The sequence below is a fragment of the Erythrolamprus reginae genome, chromosome Z (assembly GCF_031021105.1).
Source record: "Erythrolamprus reginae isolate rEryReg1 chromosome Z, rEryReg1.hap1, whole genome shotgun sequence".
In the NCBI taxonomy this organism is placed as follows: Eukaryota; Metazoa; Chordata; class Lepidosauria; order Squamata; family Dipsadidae; genus Erythrolamprus; species Erythrolamprus reginae.
The window spans coordinates 70,625,524-70,645,207 of NC_091963.1; the positions used below are offsets into that span (position 1 = coordinate 70,625,524).

Sequence of the window (19,684 nt, forward strand, 5' to 3'; positions counted from 1 at the left end):
TCTAGATGAGTTGTCCATATATTTTTGCAGTGGAGGAGCTGCAGGTTGCAGGATAGTTTTCTGAAACCAAATTGTTTGTTAGAGAGCAAATTATTAGTTTCCACATGGAGAGTAATTAATTTGTTTATAATTGATTCCAGGACTTTGCATGGAATGCAGCATAGTGAAATTGGTCTGTAGTTATCGACAAGAGAGGGGTCTCCTTTTCTGAAGATGGGGATGACCATTGCTTTCGACCATAGCTTAGGAAGTGTGCTAGTTCTGAAGGATTTTTCAAAAATTATGCTTAGTGGTTCAGCTATGGCAGAAGAGAGCTTTTTTAGGAAGTAAGTACATAGACCATCTGGTCCGACTGATAGAGAAGGTTTAAGGTCACGTAATGCTTTTTCAACTTGGTCTTTAGTGAAGTCTACTTGGGTTAGGTTGTCGAGGGAGTTTGAGGTGCGATTGATGAAATTGGGGGATGAGCCATTGCTGTTAACAAAGACAGAGCCAAAGAAAGAGTTGAGGAGGCTGGCTTTGGATGAATCATCGAGATATTCTTTGTTGTTGGGTCCTTTGAGAGGTGGGATAGGTCTAGAGTCTTTGAGTTCATTGTTGACAAAGTTGTAGAAAGCTCTATTAGATTTGGTGTGTAGGAGGTTTTCCTCTTGTTTGCTGTAGTAGTTAAGGCATTCTGCTTTTATTTGATTGCAAATGCTTTTATATTGGCTTTTGAAGTTGGAAACTTGTCCTTTTTTGTTTTTCCTCCAGAGAGATTTTTTTCTTGTTTTCTATTGAGATGGGGAGGTTATTTTTTTTGTTTATAGTACATGTTAGAGCTCCATGAAGTCTGATGATAATTTCCATTTCGAGTAGGAATGTGTTGTAGAGGTCATCAGTAGTGTAGCATTCAGAGAATAGAGTTTTCCAGTTTAATGTTGAGAGGTGGGCTTCAATGAGTTTGTAGTTCGTTTTTTTGAAATTGAATTTTGGTGTTGTATTATTTTGGTGGATCATAGTGTGGCTTAGGCTGAGACTGAAGTTTATCATGCTGTGGTCGCTGTTGGAAAATGGTTCTGTTATTTGTAAGCCATAGAATGCACTTTTGCTGTTGCAGAAGATGAGATCCAGACAGTTATCAAGTCTGGTATTGTTAGTTAGTACTTGGTCGACTCCTGGATAGGTGACGGTATTATATATAGTAGAATGGATGGGTTCCATGCTGCATTCATTTAAGGACCAGTTAATGTGTGGTAGGTTGAGGTCTCCGAGGAAGATAATGGGGTATGGGCAGTCGGTTGCCCATGTTAGTAATGTGGATAATTTGTTAACATGTTCGATGTCGTAGTCCGGGGCTCTGTAGCAGAGTAAGAAGCGAACTGTGGTATTTAGGGATAAATCACAGACAATAGTTTCAGGTACCGATAAATCCTGTGCAACTTTGAGGATTTTTAGGTTCAGCGATTTTTTGTAGAATATAGCTACTCCGCCTTTTTGCGGGATTCATGGTCTGAGCGGAAAACATGGTAGTTTTTTTAATGTGATAATGGAGTCTGGGTAGGAAGCATTTAGCCATGTTTCGCATATAAAAATTATATTGAAGTTGGAGGTGTCAAGTAGAAGGAGGAATTCAGATATCTTGTTGACTAAACTTCTAGCATTTAATAGTTTACATTTGAGATTGGCCTTGTGTTGTGGATTGGTTTTGGGGTGGTTAGAGGAAGTAAGGGGCACGCTTTCCTATTCTCGGTTTGAGGTGGTAGGGTTGTCCATTTGTTGTTGTGGGATGGTGGTCTGGCAGGTGTCAGTTTGATGTTGTGTAGGTTGGAAGAAGTTAGACCGGAAGATGTAGGGAGGATTATGGGTTTGGGGTTTGATGCTTTCCATGTGGTAATCTATGTAAAGGTTTGTTTCACTAAGTTCATAGCGTCTGTTGAGTTATGCCTGTAGTTCGCGAGAGCGAATACGTTGAAGGAGAGAAAGATCTGGTCTGGATCTGAATTTGTTGAAAGACTTGTTATTTCTGGCAATGTGATTAATGGTCTTGATGAATTGCTGTTTTATTTGTTCATTTTTGCATACCACTTTGCAGAAGCGGGGGGCTATTGAGCCATCATTATACTTGTGCTCAGGTCCAATTCTGGTAACTTCCAAAATGTCTTCTTGGGCGATTGTTTGTGCATGTGAGTGATGGAGGTGGATGATATTTCTTATTTTTGTTATATCTGATTCACAGCGTTCTTCAAGACCAAAGAGAATAGCATTCTGCCGTTTTTGTTCACGTTCCCTGGCATCCTTGACTAGGGTAAAGATATCAGTGGTAGATTTAGTGGGTTTTTGGAGTATTGGAAGTGGTTGAAGTTGAGGTTGAGGTTGGGGTGGTGAAGTGGTGAGAGGTATTTTGGCAGGTGGATTTGGATTAATCAGTGTTTGGCTATTTTTCTCCATGGATGAAAGTCTAGGTTCAATACTTTCTATGAATTCTTGTTGGGTTTTGATGGCTTCTTTTAAGGTGTTAATCTCATCAGACAAACTGCTGAGTATATTTAGCTTGGGGGTGCAGGAAGAGCACATATAAAGAAATGAAGAGTTTGCTTTTAGAAAGGTGGCAATATGTTTAGAAATATTGAGGCAGTTGTGGTGTGCAGACTGATTGCAAGTTTGGCATTTTATGAAACCATCATAATCATTGATAGTGTCATTGCATTTAAAGCATTGATAGTTGTGATTATCAATTGTTGCTTGTTGTTGTATATTCTTTTTGATTGGTATGTCTGCTTTGAGATTCAGTGTATGAAGAGAGAGGCAATGGAATGGAGTAGGAAGTTTGATGTTTTCCAGATGCTTGAGAATGCTTGAGAAGTTAGGCTTCTTCTTTGATGTAATCAGAAGGGGGAGGTGTGATTTGGGAAAGGCTTTGCTGATCTGAAGATAGGGTGTTGGGATGCTTTGTGTTGTTCTGTAACAGCGGCTGTCTCCAGGATGTGTGTGTGTGTATGGGGGGGGGGGGGGTCAGTGCTTCAGGAAAGTCTTTCAGTTACCAGTTGAATCCAGATTAATTAAGGCTATTTCCTTATTTCTGGGTTCAGCTGAGAATGGGTCTGCTGGCTTTGGGGATTACTGTGGGAATCCCAGCATAGTTTGCACTTAGCGAAGGAAAAATCTTGGCTTTTAAACAATACCCTGCCTGGGTTTATGGTTTCCTGCTCTGTGGGCCTCTTTACAACCTGGTTGTCATGGTGATACTTAACAACTTCACTTAAGCAGTTTGTAACTTTGAGAAGCAAATAGCTGAAACAGGCAAGAACAATGGCTTTCAAATGTACAGCACCCCCCCTCTTCCTTCACAGCCAGCACTTTGAAATTTTAAGCAGTTTTGAACAGTCCTCTTGAGGCTCATGGCACCTGGTAGTTTAAGCTTGCCTTATTAGCCCAAATAGTCTCTACCCGTCCTGCTATGTCTCAATAGTCCCTGCTTACCCTTTGATCAGGATAGCTGAAGGATCTGAAGGTTTTCCTCTTAGCTGAGCCCTGTGAATGCTTTCCACTAGAAGTCCTTTAGCTCTCTTCCAGCTGAGCTCTTTGAAGGCTTTCGGCTAGAAGGTAGGAGTCCGTAGGCACCTCTTCAGTAGTTGTTTTAGTATTTTTCATTGTTTTAGGTATTTTGGAGATGTCTTTTCCACTTTGAAAGGAGCAGCTCTGCCTCTCTGCCGCCTGCCTCTCTGCTGCTAGATGTTCATCTGTTCATCACATTCATCTTCTACAACTAGCTCCCAACCTAAACTCTGGTCTCTAGCCACAGTAATCCCTATCTTCAAAAAAGGTGATCCAAGCAACATTGAAAACTACAGACTGATCTCCCTGACTTGTGTCACTTGCAAAGTCATGGAATCCATCATAAACCAATCCATTACACTTCATTTTGAAACTAATAACCTACTTTCCAACAAACAATTTGGTTTCAGGAAAAAATTGTCCTGCAACCTACAACTCTTACACTGTAAAAATATATGGACTACCCAACTTGATCAGGGTAGATCAATAGATGCACTCTATATAGACTTTTGCAAAGCCTTTGACTCAGTAGTTCATGAAAAACTTCTGAAACTAAAAACCTATGGCATCTCTGGATCTCTGCATGATTGGATTTCAGCGTTCCTGTCCAACAGACAACAAGCGGTCAAAATAGGTAATGCCATATCTAGTTTATTTATTTATTTTATTTATTTATTGGATTTGTATGCCGCCCCTCTCCGCAGACTCGGGGCGGCTAACAACAGTGGTAAAAACAACATGCGACAATCCAATACTAAAACAGCTAAAAACCCTTATTTTAAAACCAATCATACATACAAACATACCATACATAAATTGTAGAAGCCTAGGGGTAAAGAATATCTCAGTTTCCCCATGCCTGACAACAGAGGTGGGTTAATCCTGCTCCAGTTAACAGTGGTGTCCCATAAGGCAGTGTTTTAGGACCTACTCTCTTTATACTCTACATAAATGATTTCTGTGACAACATGACAAGCAATTGTGTTCTCTTTGCTGATGATGTTAAACTATTTAATACTACTGACAATACTTCTACCCTTCAAAAGGACCTTGACCATGTAGCCGAATGGTCTACCAACTGGCAACTTCAAATCTCTACCAACAAATGCTCCGTCTACACATTGGTAAAAAGAATCCGAATACTAAATACATACTTGGTAAAACTGAACTAACAGCGGACCCTCACTCAGTCAAAGACCTTGGAGTACTCATTTCCAATAACCTAGGTGCTAGAGCCCACTGTAACAGCATTGCCAAAATGGCTTTAAGAAGTGTAAACCTAATCTTACGTAGCTTCTTCTCTAGAAATGCTGATTTATTAACCAGAGCATACAAAACATTCGTCAGACCTATTCTAGAATATAGTTCACCTGTGTGGAATCCACACTGCATATCAGATATTATTACAATCAAAGGAGTCCAGAAATACTTCACAAGAAGAGTACTTCACTCCTCCTCACGTAACAAATTACCCTACTCCTCCAGACTTCAAATACTATATCTAGAAAATTTACAACTACGTCGTCTCCGAACTGATTTAACTGTTGTTCATAAAATCATACATCATAATGAACTCCCTGTCAGTGACTACTTCACCTTTAACAACAACAACATAAGAGCATGTAATAGATACTAACTGAATGTAAATCGCTCCAAACTTGACTGCAGAAAATACGATTTCAGCAATAGAGTTGTCACTGCCTGGAACTCATTACCTGACTCTGTTGTTGCTTCCCGCAACCCCAAAATCTTCAACCTTACATTATCTACAATTGACCTCTCCCCTTTTCTAAGAGATCTGTAAGGGGCGTGCATAAGTGCACTTATTTGCCTAATGTCCCTGTCCTACTGTCTTATTATCTTTTCTATTACTACGTTTTACTTATGCTATGTTATCTTAATATGTACTATAATACTATACTTGCTTGACAAATAAAAATAAAAATAAATAAATAAATATATTGTACTTTATATCCAAATGAATTTCTGTAAACTTTTGTAATCCTGTATGCTTACAGAAATGAATTTTTACCTGTCAGCTAAATACAATGTGCAAAACAGGATATCTTTTGAGGGAATTTTTGCTGAAGGGGAATGTTCAGAGGAAGTGTTTACTGAGAGAGAGAGATGTGGGAAAGAACAAGTTGAAGAAGTATGCAATGGTGTCATGATGGGAGGGGGATTTCCAGAGAAATAAGGTGAAAATATATGTTTGTCATATAAAAACTCCATGCTTGAATCTCTATTTTTGTCTTAGTGGGTTGGAGAGTATTTTCTTCACTCAAGGTCAAACTTTGATCAAAGTCTAATAAAGCTTGCTGCTGTTCATATGGACTCCTGTGGAATTTCTTGCTGAATTTTTATCACACCTAGCTGGATATTCTAAGTTAACATTTTTCAACCAAGGAATGTACTTTTTCAAAGGTGCTACCATCCATGCTGTACTTTAAATAAAACTGTAAATACTGTAGTTTTTGAAGTATAAGATGTGCAAAATGAGGGTGAAAACTTGGATGCATCTTATACACCAAATGTAGCCCCGCCCAGCCACCCTCACCCTTTGGCTTCTGCCTCCCAACAATTTACCTCCTTGCCACAAACAGAACAGTCTGTTAAGCCAAACAACTAATTATCAGTTTCCTGACCCTCAGCTGATCTGAGGCTACATGCTAAACTGAAAGTAAAACTAGCTGCAAGGAGGTAAGTTGCTGGGAGAGAGGCGCAGATTTTTATTTTGTGCTGAACTGGATGCAAGGAGATAAGTCAATACCTATAAATGTCTGGGATATTCAAATTATAGACTTATTTTTTAACGACTGCTTTACTATTGTTCCAGGCAACAAAATGAAAAAGCTTTTTAAAATAAATTCTTGATCTGAAGAGGCCCAGTGCTATTGTATCTTCTTTTAAATAGCAGAGAATAACTGTACTCCCAGAAAACCACATCAATTTTAAAGATCTGTAAAAGTATTATCTGAAATGTAACAATGTCCTGTTCAGCATTAAGATAAGACAGCTAAGTTAAACCTTGACTTAATCATGTTTAGAGTAGATATATTTAAATAATTGGGAGGACTTAGAGTTACCACATTTAAGAAAACTTTCTGGCATTAATATATTTCCATCATGTACGTTTCTCCAATTCTTTGCTATATCTATGGTCACATACACAGAAATACAAGGCACACATACACAGAAATACATAGCAAACAGTGTATATCATCGGTACTGTTTGCTGAGAGGCAAATTTCTGGGTGGCAAAGACAGAATTTTTTCCCCTTATTTTCATCCCCCAAAATTAAGATGCGCCTTATACTCTGGTGCATCTTATACTCCAAAAAATACAGTATATAAAAGCAAATGTAGCAATTACTTTTCCACAATGACAGTAAAATGAATTCATTCAAAAAGTGTGTTACGTTAGTATGGGCACTGATGTGTTCAGCTAGTTAACTAATTTAAAAAAGCTTTTCCAAAGCATGCAGCAATACTGCGCCTTTGCGGCCTTTCCGAAGCAGTAGATCCCAGAGATCTCCTTGGTTTACTGAGGAATTCTGAGAGATGAAATGCCGAAAGAGATGCCTAGAGCAACGATGGAGATGTAGTAATTTTGAATGAGACTGAACACAATTAAAAGCTTTTATTAAGATTTACCTTGCGGCGATAGAGGTGGCAAAATTTGAACATTTTTCCATTGTTATTGCATACGCAAATTCTCGCCCAGCCGCCCTGAGATATCATCAGTGTACCAGCTATACATCTCCACCCCTTGCCAATTCAGTGAAGTGGTAGAAGTGATGTGCCAGTGCCTGGAAACTGGAAGGGTCTAGATGCTGGCCTTTTGAAAGGCTACAAAGACCTGGCTTTGCCAGAAGCAGTGTTCCCTCTAATTTTTTTTCGGTGTTGGCAGAAAGGTATAGTGTCTGAGCGGCAGTCTCTTCGGGACTGGGCGGTATAGAAGTCCAAAATAAATAAATAAAATACAGACATACATACAGACATACATACATACATATATATATATGTAGATTGTTCTGAGTTCCGGTTTTGCCCCGTGTAATATTTTGAGTGTCTATGCGACGTTTCGGTGAAATCACATTCACCATCATCAGGCTGAAATTTTTAGGCTTCGTGCTGCTGTAAATATTTACATATTTACAGCAGCACGAAGCTTATAACTTCAGCCTGATGATGGTGAATGTGATTTCACCGAAACGTCGCATAGACACTCAAAATATTACACGGGGCAAAACCGGAACTCAGAACAATCTACATACATACATACATACATACATACATACATACATACATACATACATAAATACATACATACATATCACATGTTTTTTGCTGAATTTGAAAATTAAAAATTAAAAAAACCACCAAATCCAAAATAAAAGCCTCTCCCATCAGTGAAGAAATCCAACAAAGAATCATCCCCAGAGAAAAATCTTCCATATATCCAAAACTCTATGGCCTTCCAAAAATACACAAAGAAGGAATACCTCTCAGGCCAATAGTCAGCTCCATAGGCTCCCCTCTACAAAATCTTGTCAAATTTTTAGCCAAATATCTTCAGCCCTATACAGAAACTATCACCTCATATGTATAAAATTCATTCCACTTTATACAAATAATTAAAAAACAAAACCTACAACCTGGTGACCTACTTGTGAGTTTTGATGTCGTATCCCTTTTCACCCAAATACCTATTAAAGAAGCCTTAACAGCTATACAAAACAAACACAAGCCCCCAAAATATATCTTAGATCTAACCAACCACTGTCTGACAAATACATACTTCATCTATAATGAACAAAGATATAAACAGATAGACGGAGCCCCCATGGGATCGCCCCTCTCACCTGTCATCGCCAACCTCTATATGGAATATTTTGAAAATAATGAGCAATCTAAACACAAACCTAAATTTTGGCTGAGATATGTAGAGGACACTTTTGTAATTTGGCCACATGGAAAAGAAAAACTAGACAATTTCCTCACATATCTCAATAGCCTACACCCCAAAATACAATTTACTATGGAAACAGAAGCCAATGATCAACTTCCCTTTCTGGATGTCCTAATCTATAAAAAACCCAATGGCACCCTAGGACACACCATCTACCAAAGGAAAACCCATACCAACCATTATTTAAATGCACCCCCCCCCGCACAGATCACCTCAGTAGCCAAAACTCTTATCACCAGAACCAAACGCGTAGCTGACCATGAGCACTTAAAAACTGAATTGAACAAACTCAAAGATGTATTAATTTCTAATGGATTCGAAAGGAAAACAATTACAAACCTAATCAAAAAAGAGACACCCCCCCAAAATCAAGACCAAGAACAGGATAATGGTACCACCCTCCTCCCTTACATCAAGGGCACCACAGACAAAATTAGTAAAATTCTACACAAACATAATATCAAAACTTCATTTGTCACTAACCCAAAAATATCAAACATCCTAAGAAACCAAAAAGATAAAATCCAACTCGAAAACCAAGGAATCTATGAAATACCATGCAAAACATGTGCAGTCACATACATTGGACAAACCAATCGAAGAGTGAGCGCACGCATTACAGAACATAAGAATGCAGTTAAAAAAGAAGAAAAGACTTCCTCCCTTGTCCAGCACATTAAAAAAACAGGGCACGAAATTGACTTTGAAAAAACTAAATTACTTTCCAAAACAGAAAATTTATACAGAAGAATTACTATGGAAGCCATAGAGATAGAGAAGCACCCCTTCAGCATGAACAACGTCCCGCCTACCAGAGATTTAGAAACCAGTCTTAAACAAAAAAACATATCATAATAATCACCATGTCAATCCTTCAAGTAATTGTGATTCCACCAACCAATCAAATGACTAAAACATAGTCACCCAATCTATTTGCTACATTCAAACCAAATCTCCACCCCCAACATTATATATAAGGAACAAATGGCAGTTGCAAACATTCCATATTTACAGCAGCACGAAGCTTAAAACTTCAGCCTGATGATGGTGAATGTGATTTCACCAAAACGTCACATAGACACTCAAAATATTACACGGGGCAAAACCCGAACTCAGAACAATCTACATACATACATACATACATACATACATACATACATACATACATACATACATACATATATTCCCTTCTTTTTTATTAAAAGAAATTAATAATAAAACAAAACCAAAATCTATTACTATTAAAACTAAAAAACCCAGCAAAACTAAAAACACAACTATTAATAAATCCATGTTTTAAAATCTTCATTTCTTAAATATTTATCATAGTATTATAGTAATCTAGTAATACTATGAAAATCTATCTGAACATCAATGCATCAATTAATACATTTTCATATTTACTTTTATATAATTTCATTCAATATTTCCAAGCTCAATTACTTTTCAGGCACTTAGCATTTACTATTATTAACTTTCATCAATCCTCTACATTTCCAAGTATATTTTAAATTCATAATGCAAACTCATAAAACCATACAGTACATATCATAAACCCCTTATTTATCCTATGTATCTTCCATTAATTTTACCTATGTAATTCTATATAGTTCTAAAATTCTAATCCAATTTTACAAATTAATACATCCTAATATTTAACAACAAAATTAAATTAAAAACAAAACATAAACATATATGAATTTTAGACTTCTTCCCCCCCTCTAAATAGTACATTCCTATTTTGTTTTTTACTTTAAAATAAGGTATGTGCAGTGTGCATAGGGATATGTTCATAGTTTTTTTTAATAGTCCGGCCCTCCAGCAGTCTGAGGGACAGTGAACTGGCCCCTGGGTAAAAAGTTTGGGGACCCCTGCCTAAATATATCTTTTACCATCAAGAAACCATGTTAACCATGATAAAACCTTATTTTTATCTTCTTTGTTAATCAAACTAATTTATGAGTGGAAATACAAAGGTATATTTTCTCCCAACTAGTATATTATGTTCACAGAAGCTTCATTTTAACAGAAGGCTACAATTGTTTGCATGTTTATTTGGCTATAAATCCCAACCAGCAGTGAAATTTATTAAATATCTTGCTAAATATCTGTCCAGTCACTAAAGTATCATACATTTGCTGATTCCTCTAGTTCAAAGTTTCGAAATGTATATTAGGATATTACTTAATGTTCAATTTTATAAGAGTTCTGTTTTAAAAGAACTGTGTGAGACAGCTTATTTACAATGTAAATAAGAAGCTGCCGCAAAGAAGGGGGAGTCAAGGTATTCTCCAGACCACCTGTAGGACAAGAAGCAGTGGGTGGAAACTAATCAAGGAGAGAAGCAACTTAGAAGCAAGGAGTGAATGTGAGAACAATTAATCCATCCAACTACTTGCCTCTAGAAGTTGTGAATGCTGAAACACTGGAAGTTTTAAAGAAGATGTTGGATACCCACTTGTCTGTAGGGTTTTCTACCTAAGCAGGGGGTTGGACTAGAAGACCTCCAAGGTCCCTTCCATCTTCTTTGTTAGAAAATGTTTCACATTTTAAAATATCTGTACAAGCCACAAGAGACATCTCTTTAGAGGAACATCTTCCCACCTTGTAGACAATACTTCCAGAAACTGGGAATAACCATAAACAACATCTAGTATCCAATATCCAGTATCTAGTTCAGGAAACACAGATCAGTTTGACATGCCTTGATTGTTAATGAATTATCTACCTTCAGTCTCTCTAGGACTTTCAGCTGACTTGCACCTAAGTAGGTTGTTTTGATTTATTTATTTATTTTGCAAAAGCAAAACCAACATCATTTAGAGGCAATTACAAATGCCTTCAATGAGAATTTAAAAAATACAATATCCAATTAGAAAAAGCCATACTTTTCTCTCCTTCTTTCTTCCCCGCTCCTTCCCCCACTGTGGAAATCCAATCCAGTCAGTTTTAAAGTCATGGCTCATTTTAGAGTCAGGACAAATGATCAAGGTCTGGTAACCTTATTCTAATTGCCAATTCCAGCGCAGAGGTCAGACCTCTGCGCTGGAATTGGAAACTCATGGGCAGACATCTCAAATCTCCTGCGCTATAGCACACAACCCACGTTAGAGGGAACACTGGCCAGAAGGCCTGGGGGCCATGAATTGTACATCTTTCAGGGCCAAATTGTATTGAATTGTATGTTGTATTGATTGGATTGCTGAGTTGTGAGTTTTTACTGGGGTTATTGTTTTAATTTATATGGGACTTATTTTTATTGTTAACTGTTTTGTTGTAAGCCGTCCTGAGTCCTTCGGGATTGGGCGGCATAGAAGTTGAATGAATGAATGAATGAATATTGATCAACTATTTAGTTAACACTAAGATGTTGGAGTGATTGGAGAGATACATGTTCAACTCCATCTTCATAGCTGACAACAAATCAATCAAGGACAATTAAATTAAAACCAAGCATTTTATTCTAGGAACTACACACAGATATACATACGGTTTTAAGCTAAAATTATGCTTAAACTACTTACAGTAATTTCCCCAGTCGTGCTGCCACAGGAATATGAGGAAGCTGAGTTGCCCATTTTAGAGTCACACCTTGATAAATATGTAGAATGCTGTTGTGATTTCCAATCAGTGTGTGTATGGCAGTCCCAGACGCTACAACATATGTAAGGAATTTGGAAAAGATATGATGTTCATATTCCTCTTTACTATTTTTCTTCTTTTAAGATACATTCTTATAGGTTATGCCAGTATATGTTAACTGTATGAATAAGGATAACTCTTTAGAAATGTCAAGACTACATTTTTGCAAATAAAATCAAATTTTGTGAGGTTATTTAGTCGCACATAAACTGGAAAGGAATACTAAAATATGTCTGTAACAAAAAGTTTGAAGCAATGAGATATGGTACAATTTTTGTAATAAAATGTTTCAATTTAACAATTTAACCTCCCCCACAAACTCAGAATGCATAAAATATATTACTAAAAGAAATGTAGAACCTCATAAATAAATATAATCCCCCTTATTTACAAAAACCCTTTTATGGGATATGGGATAGCAGAGATCTGTGGAATTTTGCAAAACCCAGATGATACCTGCCTGCCAGGACACCCTATGGGGTCAAAGCTACTCCGAAGTGGTGGTGAAGAAAGAAGGGATACTTTGTGTTCTGATTGATTGATTGATTGATTTGATTTTTATGCCGCCCTTCTCCTTAGACTCAGGGCGGCTTACAACATGGTAACAATAGCAATTTCAGGCTCATGCAGATAATAATTGAAATAAATGATTGCTCAATGCATCTCTTAATAAAACACAACTTCTTTATTTATTTTTTTTGCTCTCTTCTGAAATACACCAACATTGCACGCAGTGTTTTTCTTCCCCCTCTCTCTCCTTAGCAATTAAGTAGATTGGCTTGGTAGTACCATCAAAGCATTCCACAAGTCATTCTAAAATTTATGGGCTAATCAGGGCTAGCCAGAAGTCATAAAAGCAGGGAAATAAATCACATAAAGATTATCTTACGCACCGGAGCTTGCCGTGGATGCCCCTATCTTGTAACGACAAGATTGACGAAATCAGCTTCTCTTCCGTTTCACACCCGAATGTGAGATAATTAATTAATTAATCACTCTAATATCTCCTCCCCTTCTCCTCTAAGCATTTGTGAAACGTTCTGAAATGGGCATTTCTCCATCTCTTATATCCCCCATTTGATTCATCTGTATCCATTTGTATATCACTAGCTCCGTGGCCTCCACTAACTGTGCCCTCTGTGGCTAAATCTGGCAAATTTACTATCTCTAAAACATCCTCCTTTGAGTCTGAATATTGCTCAAGCTGCAAGGGAGTATACACAACACCATCCCTCTCCTCATGGCCCCTCCCCTCCCCTGGAGGATAAATGGAGTTAGGTTTGTCAGGAAAATGAACATGAAAGTCAAAAAGTAATTAAGGAGTTTCGAAGTGTTTAGCACACATCCAGGCAGTGTTATCAGGCCCGCCTCCCGACCATTACACCAGGTCCTGGAAACAGCCGTCGAGCCAACGAGAGTCTCGGATATCAGTAATGTCCAAGCGGCAAACTGGAAGTCTGGGTGCAGGGCGTGGAGGAGCACAGGAATGGCAGGAGCTGGAACTGGTGGGCGTCAAGTGACCCTGGAACCAGTAGAACACTGGAACCAGTAGAAAACTGGAACTTTCTGAGGTAAAGTTAAGAAATCCACCCAAAACCCTCCCTGCTACTGCCTTAGTAGATTCCAGAGCTATTACCAACTTTATGGATAAGACCTTCACTCGTTTTCACACCTCCTATTGTTGTCAAAACCATCGACGGCTGCGTTCTCTTGTCTGGACCAATCAAATTTCAAACCCAACCACTCACCTTAACCATCGCACACCACGAAGAACCTATTCAATTTTATGTCACCAAATGTCTCCACGTGCCTATAGCCCTTGGCTTAGCATGGCTCAGAACTCATGATCCTCACATCGTGTGGTCCCAAAATCATATTTCCTTTCCTTGTCTACAATGTGTAGACCACATCTGTCCACCTTTTACCACTCCACTCCCAGCCCAGCTTGCCAGCACCCTCCCACCAGACATTTCAGACTTTTCTGACATTTTCGACGAAAAAGAAGCAGACCAACTACCCCCTCCACCACTGATCTTATGATTGTGATTGTATGATCTTTTACCCCACGTCAAAATTCCTGGGGGGCGCCTCTATTTAATGTCTCAACCCGAATCGCCCCCTTTAAAAGACTTTCTTGACAAGAACCTGGCCAGAGGCTTCATCCGACCCTCCTCTTCACCACTCTCCACTCTAATACTTTTCGTCAAAAAGAAGACTGGAGACTTAAGACTCTGCTGTGATTATCGCAAACTTAATTCCATTACCATTCGTAAATGCAACCCTCTACCCTTGATCTCCAAACTCATGGAGCACTTTCACACAGCAACCATCTACACCAAAATCAATTTGCAAAGCGCTTACAACCTCATTTGCATTCGTGAAGGTGACAAATGGAAGACCGCCTTTGGCACCAGCTACAGCCATTTTGAATTCACTGTCATGACTTTTGGACTCACCACTGTGCCAGAAGTATTTCAACATTTCATGAATGATATTTTCAAGGACTTTATTGACCACTTCATAGTCGCCTACCTCAATGACATTTTGATATACTCTCCTTCTGAAGAAACCCACCTACACAACTTACGGCAAGTAGTCCAGCGCCTACAACATCACCTTTTTGCCAAGTTAGAAAAATGCCAATTTTTTCAAACTTCCATTGAATTCTTAGGACATGTCATTTCCTACCAAGGCATCACCATGGACACCAGAAAACTCAATGCGTTGCAAACTTGGCAACCTCAAGCTCAAGCCAAAGATGTCCAACGATTTTTGGGATTTGTCAATTACTACCGAACCTTCATTCCCAACTTTGCCACCTTAATGGCGCCCCTCACTCATCTTCTCCAGAAAGGAGTTCCATTCCAATGGGACAATACAGAACAACAACCTTTTCTCAACCTCAAAAAAGCTTTCATACAAGAACCTATTCTCCAATACCCTGATCCCGCTTGTCCATTTATCGTAGAAGCTGAGGCCTCCGACATTGGAGTGGGGGCTGTACTTTATCAATAACACCAAGATGGTGGACCTTTATTTTCCTGTGCCTATTATTCCAGAAAATTAAAACCTGCTGAACGCAACTATACCATTTGGGAAAAAGAACTTTTAGTCATTAAGACTGCTTTTGAGACCTGGTGACATCACCTGGAAAGAGCCCGTCACCAAGTACAGATCAGAACTTACCACAAAAACTTGGAATTTCTCCAAACTGCCAGGAAGTTGAGCCAGAGATAGATCCGATGGTCTTTTTTCTTTGCCAGATTTGAATTCCGCATTACCTACATTTCGAAGTGGATAACAAACAAGCCGAACCCTTGTCTCGCAAACCTGAATACACCCAAATCCAAGATTCTGCACCGCTTCGTACCATTCTACTTCTTGTGTCGATCGCAGCCATCCATGATACGGAAGATCTTCGAGAACGAATTCGGGAAGCGCAACGCCAGGACCGCTTTGTTAACCAAAGAAAGCAAGAACTAGAACCTGATTCTTCATGGCCCATCTCTGACAACTTGCTATGCTACTGTGATTTGCTCTACGTTCTAGCAGGTCCACTCCGAGGTCTCAACCTCAACCAGTGCCACAATAACCAAGCAGCCGGCCACTTTGGCCTCTTCAAAACACTACGCCTCATCTTTTGAACCTTTTGGTGGCCCAGACTTTGCCATGATGTCCACACCTATATCAATTCCTGTATCTGTTGTCACCAAGCTAAGGCAGCCACCTGACACCCTCAGGATTATTGCAGCCTTTGCCTACACCTGAGAGACCCTGGGGTACCATTTCCATGGACTTCCTCACCTGTTTACCTGTCTCTACTGGTTTCACTGCTGTGCTTGCAGTGGTGGACATGTTAACCAAAATGGCTCACTTCATTCTTTGTCACCGAATACCTATGGCTAAGATCACAGCTCAACTATTCATCCAGCACATCTTCTGCCTACACGGCTTACTCGATAACATCGTCTCTGATCACGGTCCCCAATTCACCGCCCAGTTTTGGAAAGAACTCATGACTGCCCTCCAAGTCAAAGTTTCCTTGAGTCCACTCATCACCCCCAAACCAACGGGGTCACTGAAAAAGCATCCTGCAACAATATCTCCGTTGTTTAGTTCACAATAGACAAAATGATTGGGCGAAATATCTTTCCTTAGCTGAGTTTGCCTTTAATAACTCTGAACATACCTCCACACAGACCACACTGTTCTGCGCTAATTATGGGTTCCATCCCTGACTCTTTCCGTTCATGCCTTCTGATTCTCCAGTTCCACTTGTCAACAACTTTCTTACTGAATTATATGCCAGTCACCAATTCCTCCAATGTTCTTTGACTCAAGCCAAAGAGGACTACAAACATTTTGCGGATCCTTCCCGCAAAGACACCCCCCCATTGACCATTGGTGATTAAGTTTGGCTTTGTACTAAATACCTTTCTTCGGAACCTCACTGCAAGCTTGACCAACATTTCATCGGACCTTTTCCTGTTGAAAAGGCCATCAATCTAGTTACATTCCATTTGACATTGCCCACTTCCAAGCATGTGCATCTCGTGTTTCATCGCTCACTACTAGTTCCAGTGTCACCTGACTCTCCCCTTCGCTCCCCCCAGTTCCAGCTCCTGCCGTTCCTGCTCCTCCATGCCCTACACCCAGACTTTTGAGTTCCACTGCCCCGCTTGAACATTACTGGCATCCAAGACTCTAATTGGCTCGCCGACCGTTTCCAGTACCTGGTGTAATGGTTGGGAAGCGGGCCTGATAACACTGTCTGGATGGATGCTAAAGACTTTGAAGCTACTTAATTACTTTTTGACTTTCATGTTCATTTTCCTGGCAAACCTAACCCCATTTATCCCCCAGGGGAGGGGAGGGGCCATGAGGAGAGGGATGGTGTTGTGTTGAGGAATGTTCAGATTCGGAGGATGAGTGGGATTTAGAGATCATAAATTTCCCTATTCTACCAACATAAATTTCCCTATTCTACCAACAGTTAGCAATGTTAGTGAAGACCATGGAGCTAATGACATACACAAGTTCGAGTGACTCAAATGGGGGAGATAATAGATGGAGGGATGCTCATTTCAGACGCTTTCAGAGACGCTCAGAAGAAAGAAGGAGGAGATATTAGAGAGTAATTAATTAATCAATTACCTCACATCCGGGTGTAAAACAGAAGAGAATCTGAATTCATTTAATCTTGCAATCTAAAGATGGTCGCATCCAGGACTTGCTCCGGAGCGTAAGCTATCATGTGTGATTTATTACTTGCTTTTTTATGACTCCTGGCTAGCCCTGATTAGCCCATAAATTTTAGAATGACTTGTTGAATGTTTTTTATGTTACGGCCAAGCTTATCTACTTAATTGCTGAGATACAGATGAGGAGAAAAGAAAACTGCATGCAATGTTGATGTGTTAAAAGGAGAAATAAAGAGGATGTGTTTTACAATGAGACGCATTGAGAAATTATATATTCCAAGTATTATCTGTATGAGCCTGAAATCAGAACACTGGCAGTGGTGCAAGGTCGGCCAGGCAGCCATGCCTGAGTTGGCACCAGCCGCGGAGACAACGCAACATAGGGATTGGAGCCGAGTGGTAACACTTGGGAAGAGGATGATTTAAGCAATGGTGTTGCAAACAAAAAACTATTCGATGCGCTGGTGAGTGATTTAGGCTGAAAAGGGATCTCTAACTTTTTTTCCTGAATTTTTTTCAGCGGAGCTAAAACAGCCGGAAATTAGAGGAAGCGGCTATTCAGCGGTGGGGCAAATAGCAGAAGGCTTCAGTTACAGCATATTGCCCTAGATAGGATTATTTAAAAACAGGTACATTTAAAGACTTTGAACTTGGACTACTAAAGTATTATTTTTATTCCCCCCCCCCCCCGGTTGTTTTTTCAGTTTGCAATTAAGAGAATTAAATATGGAAACAAATATGGAACTAAAAATATTAGAATCATGAAAAAGATGAGAGCTTGCCATCTACTGGTTGGAGGAGTTATTACAGAACTCCTTGTTTTATATGTTCAACAGATGTTCAACAGATGCTGCCCTTGGTGGTGGACTTTATCAGTTTTGGTCTTGAGGATGGAATGTGTTTATTATGCGCTTATTTCTGAGAAGTAAGGAAGTTATCAACTTTTATTTGGAACAAGAACTTTTGTGAGAAGAAATGTCTGAACTGGCTGATGGAGATATGGTCACAGATTTGGAAAAGAACATTAGAACAAATTAAACATGTGAAAACCCTGAGGACTATTATATAATGGATGATATCACCAGAAAGACTTTCAATAATTTGGATTATGAAATATAGAAATGAGAAAATATGGATGGCAGCAGAATTTCTGAAGAAGAAGAAGATTGAGATTATTATAAAGTTATAAATTAGAAGAATTCTCTTTTGTAAAATAATGAATTGGATTTATGGGAATTAAATGATGAACATTGCTTCCAGCTGTACGGATTCAGCTCCAGTGATCTTAGAGGCCGATGTCTTAGAAGAAGATGAATGATTAAAGATAAATAAAGCAATGGGTCCAGATGGCATCCACCCCAGAGTTCTTAAAGAACTCAGATTTGTCACTGCTACCCCCACCCCCGACTGATTTGTTTAACCAATCCCTGTTAACAGGATATGTTCCTGAGGATTGGAGAATGGCCAGAGTTGTGCCTATCCACAAGAAGGGCAGTAGAGAAGATGTTTCTTTTAAAAAAAATATTTTTTATTAATTTTCATAAAAGACAGACAAAACAAACATACATTTAACATATATAGGGGCTACAGTTGCCCCGCTCAAAGTACAAGTCCTTCCAATACAGAAAAGAAAAAACACTGAAATTTATAAGATCAATGCAGTGAGTAGAAAAGGAAAATTTTTCTCATATATTTGAACATTTCTTTCAAAAAATCAAATTATATACATATTACTTTATATTCAAATCATTTTACATTTTTTTAAAATTTAACCATACATAAATCTTTCCCCAGATTCTATAAAAGTCATATTCTTCTTGATTATTTAACCGCCTTGTCATCATATTCATTTTAGCATACTCTACATTTTTCTTATTACTTCATTCTCCGTGGGGATATCTTCTCCTTTGAATTTTTATGCATATTTTATTTATTTATTTATTTATTTATTGGATTTGTATGCCGCCCCTCTCCAGAGACTCGGGGCGGCTAACAGCGACAATAAAACAGTGTACAATAGTAATTTGGTATTGATGATTAAAAATCAATTAATATAAAAACCAAACATACATACATACATACCATGCATAGAATTGTAAAGGCCTAGGGGGAAAGAGGATCTCAATTCCCCCGAAAGGCAAGGAGGGTGGGGGCAGTTCTAATCTCTGGGGGGAGTTGGTTCCAGAGGGCTGGGGCCGCCACAGAGAAGGCTCTTCCCCTGGGTCCCGCCAGGCGACATTGCTTAGTTGACGGGACCCGGAGAAGATCCACTCTGTGGGACCTAACTGGTCGCTGGGATTCGTGCAGCAGAAGGCGGTCCCTGAGGTAATCT

The 19,684-nt window shown here is 39.0% G+C and overlaps 1 protein-coding gene across 3 annotated transcripts in view; it reads right to left on the reverse strand.

Moving 5' to 3' along the window:
- The window catches only part of BBS9 (Bardet-Biedl syndrome 9), a 606,911-nt gene that overhangs the window by 410,362 nt on the left and 176,865 nt on the right, over positions 1-19,684 (reverse strand). For all 3 annotated transcript variants that reach the window (XM_070726313.1, XM_070726315.1, XM_070726314.1), the window contains exon 9: positions 12,034-12,163. In XM_070726313.1, coding sequence (XP_070582414.1) covers positions 12,034-12,163 — 130 coding nt within the window. The remainder of the gene's footprint in view (positions 1-12,033; positions 12,164-19,684) is intronic.